At 46.1% G+C, this 10,540-nt stretch overlaps 1 protein-coding gene across 1 annotated transcript; it reads left to right on the forward strand.

Annotated features, from left to right (window-relative positions):
* The first annotated feature begins 211 nt into the window (after positions 1 to 211).
* Positions 212 to 876, forward strand: DNAJB8 (DnaJ heat shock protein family (Hsp40) member B8). The gene is given in 3 exon segments (XM_017820507.1): positions 212 to 459; positions 461 to 586; positions 699 to 876. Coding segments are annotated over 3 exon segments (552 nt in total).
* Positions 877 to 10,540: the final 9,664 nt, after the last annotated feature.

The following is a 10,540-nucleotide window of genomic DNA, read 5'->3' on the forward strand; positions in this document are numbered from 1 at the left end:
CATACGATGTATGTTAGGACAGCAGCCAGCTCATACGCTGCACATATGCTCTTTGGTCTGGCCGGCTCTTGACTCCTTCTCAAAGTGTGGGATAATGGAAAAGAGGGCAGTGATCTGCAACACATGCTGATATTAGTAGGTGTTTATGACACTGTGTTACAGACAGATGAGTTCTCATTACTGGCACTTCTTTGGAGACCTTCTTCATGCAATGATTCCCTGTGAGGATATTTTATTTCCCACAGGAACGGCAAATCCAGGGAATAGAAACAGATGCAGGATAACCCTGGACTTGATCATCAAAGTTCAGCTCCTCAGGCTGAACTTGTCTGATAAGAACCCCAGGAGTAAGAAGGAAGCTGAGAAGAAATTTAAAGAAATTTTGGAAGCACATGAGGTTTTGTCTGACCCTCAGAAGCAATTGTTGTATGACAAGTCTGTTGAGAACAGAGTTGACAGAGGGGTTTGATGGCTTCTTTCATTCTCCTCATGTATTCTCCCATCAAGAAGAGTTCTTTGGAGGGAGGGATCCATTTGCATATATTTTCTAGAACCCCTTTGGCATCAGAATCAATGGTGAAAACCAGCACAATACAAGCAGAAGAGGAGGAAGCTCCAGCCCATGTACTTCCTAATAGGGAGTAATTTATGCCATGGAATTCATTCAGTCACAGAAAGCTCTGCGCCTACACCTTTAGTGAAACCACAGTTGGGCCACATGGTCCCACAACAATGGTTAGCTGTACTAAAGTGATCAATGGCAAGACAATCACCACCTGGCCAATCTTTGAGAATGGGCATGAGAGAAAGGAAGTGGAAGAAGATGGCCAGCTGAAGTCTGTGAAAATCAATGGGACAGAGATCCTGAATTCTTAACGTTGCCAGCTCAAGCATTAACTGCAAACTGTGGGATGTGCTCTCGTAGCTCAACAGATGGGAGCTACTGCAAGCAGTAGTAATAAATGCTGAATTCATGGCACAACCAATGCAGATTTTTCAATGGTTGGGAACAAGCACTTCATAGGTAAAGATATGGTTATGCTAAACTAAAGAGTGGGACTCTACTAAGCCTGTATAAGGTGATAGATACTGCTTGTTCAGCTAATAGGTATCACAGATACCTGTGAAAGCAACCTTGCTGGTTTGCTAAAGAGACCAAGTTGATTATTATAGCAAAAAAAAGACAGGCTGGTTCATGGACAGGTAAGAGAACTCTATCACAAGCTATAGGTCCCCTTCCCACTCTTTGAAATGCCAGTGTTGAAGTCTAATAGCTGAAAGAATAAAGTATTGCATGACCCTCATACATAACCCTGAGATATAAGTGAAGAATATCCTACCTTTGTTTTATCAGAAGATGCATATTCATTGAAAAAAAGGTTTTGTACACTGGCAAGAAGGTAGGTGAGGTTCAGTGGAAAATGCAGAGCACAGAGGAGAGGGAATGGTGTAGGAAAACCAAAGGAAGGAAAAAAATATCATTCCTCAGACTGTAAAAGAAAATTGGGGCTTTCTTGAGAATGCCCTGCAAATTATGACCAAAGACCCTGAGGGAAGTACTGTGTAGCTCAGGGGTTGAAAGTGAGCAGGGAAAAGGTGAATTTGGCTCTTGAACTGGGACAACCTATATTCCCTCTCTACTTGGAGCTGTTCAAACACAAAGAGCTAAATCCAAACCATGAGCCAACAGATTCCAGGGGGCTGATTTTAGCTCCCTCTTTGTGCAAAGCTGGATGTGAGGACTCAGATGGTGCTTTACCATCCTTATTGTCTTGCTCACAGCTGCGAGAGCCAGTTCACAATGCATTTCTTGCACAGCCTGCCAGCACACTGCTTTCGTCCTCCACTGAGCTAAGGAACACAGACCCCACATTTCCTCCTTCCCCTGTGCTGACACGAACTGCTGAGCCTTGTTTCTTGCTTGGCCAGATCACCTTGGGCGTTTAAAATCTTACACGCCTTTTAGTTTCGGTCCCACGCTACGTCCCCTTGAGTTTCCCAGCTTTCCCTACCCACTGATGTCTCCCTGGAGACTGGAACTAGTTTTCAGGGACATTTTCACTCTAATCCAGATTGCAATTGCTGCCTGTGTTTGGGCAGGTCTTTGCATCTGTTTCCTCTGCTGTAAAATGGGAATAACAGACTCTCATGCTTTGAAGGAGCCTGTGAGGTAGTGTTGTTAGTAAAGGACTAACATTAAGCAATAAGTTAAATTAGCCAGAATGCTGCCACCCTTTATTCAAAGCCTTTTACTTTTTAAAAGACAAATGTAGCTTAAATCACCTTCCTTAGCAATTGATGCCATGTCCACCTTGGAAAAACAGACCAAGACTGTATTTGTTATGTTAAGAGCTATTAAATCTCTCTCCCAGTGAGAAAAAGACAGCACTGGAGGCAAGTAGAAGCTTAACTGCATGCTGGGTTCATGGAGGGAGGCCAGCAGTGATGGGAGCAGGGGAAACCTCAGTGCTGGGACAAGGCCTGTCTACTGCTTCTCCACAATTTGGGAGCCACAGTCCTACAGGCATTGGGACTCTGAGAACTGCAAAGATTTAAGGGGCTTGGTACAAAAATATTATTTTGGTCAGAGCAAACACAAATAAATGTTTCTACCAGTACTCTGTGGACACCATGTTCTTGAGAGATGCATTATTGAATTTACCTTATGTTGCTTCAGAGGAAGTCCAAGGTAAAAAAAACCCCGAAACAAATTAAAAAAAATTAACAAAAAAACCAAACTGCACATTTCAGATTGGAAACTGAAATGGTCTTTGATCAAAATAACATGTTTTGAAATCTGGACCAGAGTTGAATTCCCAGCTCCTCAGCCTTTTCAGCTTTCTAGTGCTAAAACTTTTCTTCAGTCTTGTCTCTAATGGGATATTTTTATGTATGCACAAAATATTTCTTGATCTGAGATCAAGAGATGCAAATCTACACATGTCTTAGATCTATCCTGTCTAGGGTCACCAGTTCTCTCTCCTGTGCCGGTGTCTAAGGCAGCACCTAGGAGCAAGTTCTTCCTTTTCCCTGGATCAGAGTATATCTGTTGCTGCTTGCAGCCACAGAGAGTTCCTGGGGCAGCTCTGACAGCTGCACATAACAAAACCTGCTAGCAGGAATATGGGAACACAGATTGGAAAGGGACCCAGCTTACCCAGTAAGTATCAAGTCCAGGAGGTCCTCTACCATATCTTCCTGTGCAGGCCACACAATGCCTCTCAGCACTTTCTGAGATTATTGTCTGAGATTTAAAAAAAAAAAAAAAGACAGTCATAAAGTCTGGTGCAGGTCAGACTGCATTAGCAAAGTCCTGCATTCCTGTAATAGCAAGAAATCTGCCAGGTGTGCCCAAACCACCCCTGGGAATGGGTTGTATCTCTGTTATAGAGAAAGGTAAGTGAACCCCAGCAAACCTTGCCTTGGAAGAGAACAGTTTTCTGTCCCAGGACATGGGATCAGACTCACACTGAGCCTGCCAGGAAAACCCCAACACCTTCAAGGAGTTTTTTAAAGCTTTTTCTCATGCCATTTAGCAGCTGCAGTGCCGGAGGAAGCAACACCAGATGTCCGACCAGCCGCAGCACAAACTGGGAGTCTTGGCCTTGCCCAATCCCAGCTCTCTGTTCCTCTTCCAAAAATGCATCTTCCCTCTAAAAAGCTGTATTTTGGGACCTTGCCTGGTTGGTGGTGAGTCTTTCAGGTGTCTTCATGGCTGAAGGTGCTTGCATGCACTTGCACGTGCAGTCGATCCGCCTCAGAAGACCACGAGTACCCGCGGCAGACCCTTGTGCGCACCGGCCCCTCATCCTTCCAGTCACTGCTGGACTTGATGGGCTCACTTCCAGCACCAGCTCTGCTTGAAGATGTCACACTGGGGGGCAGTTGGAAGCCTCCTCTTTGACTGCAGCTCCAAACCCAAATGCGGGGCCCCGGCTGGCCCAGGGCACCAGGCAGAGCAGGGACCAAAGGTGGCTTGAGCACCATTGCCGAGCCCGGCTGGCAGTCTGTGTTGGGAGGCTGAGTCATTATTTTATTAGCATGGCCCACAACTACTTTAATGTGGGCTTAGGCTGCAAAAACAAAAACATACATAAAAGCATTTGGAATTACTTCATAAAATACTAAATCACGATATTAACCGACTGACCTTTGCTCTATGCAGACCTGCTAATTTTAGCAATTACAGCCAACAACTTGAACATATCAAGTGGGCAACTGTTTAACAATAATGACATCTGCTTGGAAAATCAAATTACGTCTAAACATCTTTAAATCCCCACTAGGGGATACCTGCTTTCTTTTTGCAACTGTTAGTCTCCGTCTAATAGGATTTTAAACTCGCAGCCTGCTGCACGCTGTGGTGGCAGCAGCCCCTCTCCCTGGAGTGACAACAACAGGACCGACATCCCATTAAGCAGGGAGTGAGAGTCTCTTCTTGGGCAGTGATGGAAGTGGTTTGGTTTTTGACAGCCTAATCTGATAGACGAGTGCATTAACTGGATCCCTTTGCTCTCCTGTCCCCCCCGGCAGATACTGCTCCTCTCCACAGCCCCCCAAGGTTACATGTGCTGGATACAGCCAGGGTTGATCTCCACTGGCTGTTTCTCGGGAAGGATCTTGCTACCAAGATGGGCTTTGCACCAGTCAGTGCCATCTTTGGAGCAATGGACATGAGATTTCCTCCTACAATGCCCTCAGGCTAGTTTTATTTTCTGTGTTGACTTCTGTTTCTTTCCTCTCTTTTCTCCTTTCTGTCTCTATCCTCAAGCTATTTAAATCCCTTCCTGCTGCTTCCTGCTTCATGAGTGAAACACTGAGATCTGTTCCTTTCTATAATGGGAACCCCTAAAAGACAACAACTCTGCAGTTGCTTTTGTAGCCATATTTCAGGCCTGTACATTCTTCTTGCCAAGAAAAATGACGTTAGAAGCAAATGGGAGCACTGAGGAAGAGTGAGCACAACAAGACCACCCAACTCTCCAATAAAGCACACCAATGCAGATCAAGACCCTCCACTATAAAATCAAAGGTCCTTATTCAGCCCTCAGTTACGTTGCTGCAACACCCTGAACTCTGCTGATCTGGCAGCAGCCTCAGCAACATGGTTCCACTCCTGATCACTCAGCACCCTGGGCTGCAAGGCTATTGTCAGATATTTGAATTAAGATACAAGAACAGAATATTTCCGCCCCTTCTCCTCCCTCCCTCTCCCTCCCTCCCCGACCAGTCTGGCACTTTTCTGATGGAGCGTGCAGCAAAATCACAATCACATGTTTGCAGCAGTAGGAGGCCATTGGCATGGAACTGGCTGTGATGTCACTACAAACATTTCCACCCTATCCCATTTCTCCAGAACAGTCTCCGTTTTTATGACCCCATCCTGAGATCTGCAGGAAATCAAATTGTCCTGATTCTATTTTGAGCGCTGGTGTCATGGCATCAATATATAACGATGTGGTGTCAAGCCGGAGAGGCCCGAGCGCTGTGTCGTGGTGTCACAGCCGGTTTGCTTTGTGCAGCTCCACGGACTGGATCGCAGCCCTGCGGATGCCACGCTTGCCGTGCTGGGAACGCTCAGGACACAAATGCTGTGCGAAGGGGATGAGCTGCGGGGGCAGGACGCAGGGCAGGTCTGGCTTTCATCCATCAGCAGCTCCCACACCCCGCTGGATGTTACCAACTGGGGCACAGTGGTAGCAGGGGGCAGAGCAAGCGCACAGGCACGCAATGTGCGGTTCCTACACCAAGGCACACTGGGTGCCAACCACTCTGGGGGCTGCACACGAGGGGAGAGAAGAGCATGGTTGCAAGGCACTCATGAAGGGCAAGGGGAGATGCAAGGAAGAGAGAGATTTGGGGACAGACAGACACTGCCAAGGTGCCTGGGACAAGAAATCAAATGGTAATCTGACCAAAACAGGGAGAAGCAGCAACCAGCAGATATAAAGGCTTGTCTAAACTACAGTTACCATCTACACAGAATGAGCCATGGGTCAAACTCCCCTGACTAGCAATCTGAGACTCAAACAGGGGTCTAGATCCCACTGTGCTCATGAAGCACTTCTCTGATGCTTTCCACCAACACATGAACCCCTGCAGACTGAAGATCTCCCTTGTGCCTGTGTCTCACAGGGAAGAATTGGGTCCTGAGATATCTCTTGCCAATTAAGCTCCAGTGGCTACCTGATTCATCTCCTGCACTGAAATCTTATCTTCTCCTCAAAGAACATCAGATCTAACACACAGCAGACACAAAACACTCCTGAACTGAGATCTCCAACAGAAGCAACAACATCTGCAGCAAAATTTTATCTATTGGACAGAGAGCTTATCCTGGAAGAACAGCCTGCAGAGTCTCCTGGAGCAGAGCAGGAAAAAGCACCAGTTTGACTAAAAAAAGCAGTGGGAGAGACATGGTGGTGGCCTAGAGCTCCTAGAGAGCAAGAGAATATGGACTGCTTCTCAGAAAGTGTAGTGGGAACTCCTCTATTATTTTTTTTAATGTAAGGGACAGTATAACTCCGTATCTTTAAAGTTTTTACAGAAGGGTGCAGGTTTGAATCTTACATTAAGAAAAGAGCTCCTCCAGGAAAAGCGTTTTTATCAAGCTGTGTTACAAAAAGTTAGATCCTCTTTGCAAAGAGGGCCTAGTGATGGAATTTGAGTATCTCAAGGCTGACATGAAGTGTACTAAGTGCTCATATGTGCTTGCTCGCCACAGTACCGGAAAGTACCATGCTACAGCCCAAGACAGGAAGGGGTACTAACCCTTGAGGCACTTTGTTTCTGATTTTGCTTTCAAGCACATGGTGTGATTCTTGGGGTGCCCTGCACAGAGCCAGCAGTTGGACTCAATGATCCTGACGGGTCCCTTCCAACTCAGCATATTCTATGATCGTGTGATTCTATGGTAAAACTCCACCATCTCATTTGAACCTCACCGAGACTGAATGTGACTCCTTATTTGCCTTTAGCCACAACTGCTAAACCCACTGCGCCCAAAGGAGTCAATGCTGAGACCAGACAACCGCTTTCTAACCTGCTGTATGTGGAAGGTTAGTAATTGGAGATAGCCGTCCGGCAGCCTCGCAGCCTGAGACAACGCGTCAGTTCCCATGAAATTGCTGGGTCGTTAGTCATCTCCTCGCTGCAGCTTTTATTTTCAAGCCCTTCTTTATCTTTGGCTATGATTAACACTCAATTGCGTTCACCTTTGGTCACCCTCCAAAAAGCACCAGGCAAAGGAGCTCATGGGACTTGAATACCACCCACTTCTGATGCATTCAAGAAAGTTCTTTACTGTTTGACTTCAGTATCTGCTCTCCCATCTTCCATGGGGCTATGCCCTGTAACTCTCTCTTCGTGGCTGGCAGAACTTTGCGCCCTTCCTTCCCCAGGCTCAGACCTCCCTGGTGCCACTGTAGGCAGCTCCTCACTTTCCCATGCCCTTGATCACTCAGCATCTTGGCTCAGAGAAGCCATCCACCCTTTCCAGCTCCTCCACTTCCTCACTTTACCCTGAATTCCTCTCACCTCCCTCCAATGCGTTCCAGGAGCTGCTTTCTTGCCTTCCTCCTGCTGCTTGCAAATGCTTTCCTTACCACTTTGGACACTGCATCCCTGTAAATAAATAGTTGCTTGAACAGCTCAGCTAAGAACCTGGCCTCTTCCCACTATCCATGGCATGAGGAAAACCCTCAATGGTGTTTAAGCAGCTGCAGAATGAGGCCCAGCAGCACCAAGTGACTTGGCAAGCAGTGACATCAGTGTTACAGAGATGCACGTTCCAGCGTGGTCAGAGTGAGGAGCCCATGTGGGGTTATAACATTTTCTTAATCTTATTTTTTTGTTTTATTATTCCCTCTCTTGTGGTTCCTCCTGCTCCCGGAACGAACAGGGGTTTTTATTGCTGGGGTTAAAAAACACGAATTTGCATTACATCCTGGCTCCCGCTGTAATACTTCAGTCTTGTTTCTCTCTCGTCCCCTCTCCAGAACAACTGATGCTATCACAGCCTGATTTAATTTCAAAGACGGATTGTGATTTGGCAGTCGGGGGAAAAAAAAAAAAAGCCAAGTTAATCAAAAGTCACCATCTGCTGCGTTGCCATGGGGATATTCCTCCCCAATAAATGTGCTCTTTGCCAAAATCACAGATAACAGCACTATAAAGGGTGGGAGGTGGAGGGGGGGAATCAAAGAAAGAAGTTCCGACACTAGGGGGGAAAAAAGGAAAGAGAGAAACAAGAGGCAGAAAAGAAGTGGGAGAGAAAGGAGCATGGACTGCTGAGAAAAAATGACAAATGGACCAACTAGGGACAAGAAGGAAAACGGAGAGACTAACAAGCAGCTGAGGATGACAAAGTGATGGACGGAGACAGACAACTGGAAAGGAGGAAAGAGGAGAGACACCTCGAGACACTCTGCTGCATAATATACCAAAACAAAATGAGGAGAGATAAGAGAATTGCCCTCAAAGCCTTGTCTCTGGGGAGGGAGAGAAAACTGAAGCATCAGTGAGAATTCTTAGGGATGTTGGTTGGAGCTCAGGAAGAGATCTTACCACTATTCACGTCACAGTTACCAAAAATAAATCCCTGGGTGAGACGAATGCTAGCACGTGGGAATGACCAGGGTCAGATTCCTGGTGTTTCAGCAGCCCGGATACTGTCAGGGCCCCTTGGAAAGGTTTGTCATGCTGCAACACAGCACCAGGACCTGGTGGGATAAAATACAAATTATCTGGAATGAAGCATCTTCAAGCATCTTGAGATGGCAGTGGGACAAGGGCTGGTCACTCAACAGACGCTGTTGCTTTTCATTTCCCCTTGTGATACTGGCAATTCAGTATATGGAATATAAGGGCAAGGAGTGCATCTGTGCAGGGGGGTCATTGCTGTCCCCAGTGCTCAGAGGGCACTAGCCAGGCTCCCACAGCACTGTGCACCCCAGGCACAGGCACTGGGCTAGGCAGTTGCCCAAAGAGAAATGAGGTCCCTTAACATGAAATGAGTAAAAGCTGTCAAATTTTAGGTCACAATGTGCTGGCTGCCCCCTGACCCTGCTTAGAGTGTGCTTGTGTGTGTTGAGTGCCCCTATTAACCCCCAGCAGCTAACGGAGATAGGGGAGGCAGCCTGCACTCCTCCCCAACCCTAGTGGGAGCTAAGAAAAGGGGTCACCTAGCACCCAAACTAGTAGGATGGGATAAATTATTCACAGCAGAGGCACCACCAGCCTTTTTCTTCCTCCTTCCCTGTTGGAGAATAATCCTAGAATAGATCACAGGTTGTATGAATTCTTCACTTAAAAAATAAGTGTATGAATTCTGCATGAACTTGTTTTGCAATTCAATACTAGCACTGATAAGAAATGGTTGCTGCACAATGACTGGAGGAGCACAACACCACGTTGCCCATATCCAACAGTCAAAAACTTTGAATCAGCTCTTCTCTTTTCCTTTTGCTTCCACCTCCTCCCCACATCAAGAGCTGCTGGAAAAATCACAAATATCAAAACACAGCGTTGGATGTTTTTTCCGTATAATCATTTCAGAGCACTGGGGTCAGAATTCCATCCTTCTCTGCTCAACTGCATAAATGTTTTGTTTTGAAGGAAAGCTAAAGAGCTTCCCATCACACGACTCTAGGGTGTAGAAGAATACACTAGCATATGTCCCACAAGAGCATTAATGCCAGCTGAACCCATGTACATGGAAAGAGTGAATTAATTTCAAAATTAGAATGGGAGCTATTGAGTAATGTTTTTCAGAGTATCTTCAGATTATCTTTAGTGAAGACTGAAGGTTTTGGATTCTCCAAGTTCAAATGGCCTGACCTGTGCAAATGGAGCCAGATGGGCTGTCAGAGCAGCAGAGTTTCTGTACTCCACATCCCATCCTTCCCCCATAATACTACCTCAAGACTTCCAAAACACCTCTCCCAAGCCAGGCAACACCTAGGGAAGCAGAGATGGCCATGGAAGTAATGAGGCTCTTCCAGACTCAGCATCCTCTCTCTGTTGGCACAATGGAACTCACTCTTGGCTGGAGCTGAGAAAAAGTCCAACAGATTATCTAAAATCCTCTTTATCCTCTGGAGATGCAGGATGCTGCCTTTAGGGAGGCCTTTGGGGCTTCTCTGTCCTGCCTCCCCCTTTCCTCTCACTGTTACAACATACTACAGTGTGGGAGGGATGGTAGCTCCAGTAAGGGAGCTTTTGTCCAAGGGACAAAAAAGGGGAAACAACACAGATTTTTTTAAAAATTAGAGGATTTTGTTAAACAAAATCTTTTCCTATGCAGTCAGCCTATTCCTACTACCACTTTTCTCCCCTCCTTCCTCTCCAATTAAACAGCAAATTATACTTATCAAAGAAAAGAAGGTAAAGAGAAATTTGAAAGGCTGTGAGAAACCTTTAATTATTAGTATAGTGGCATGAAAAGCTGTTGAGCCCCTTAGAAACATACATGGCCAATTATCAAAAAATATAAGAGATGCAGAAAGAAAGGTTTGTCTAATAAGTATGAATCGCAGGGCCA

Source organism: Lepidothrix coronata, unplaced genomic scaffold (assembly GCF_001604755.1).
Source record: "Lepidothrix coronata isolate B3197 unplaced genomic scaffold, Lepidothrix_coronata-1.0 Scaffold84, whole genome shotgun sequence".
Taxonomy (NCBI): domain Eukaryota; kingdom Metazoa; phylum Chordata; class Aves; order Passeriformes; family Pipridae; genus Lepidothrix; species Lepidothrix coronata.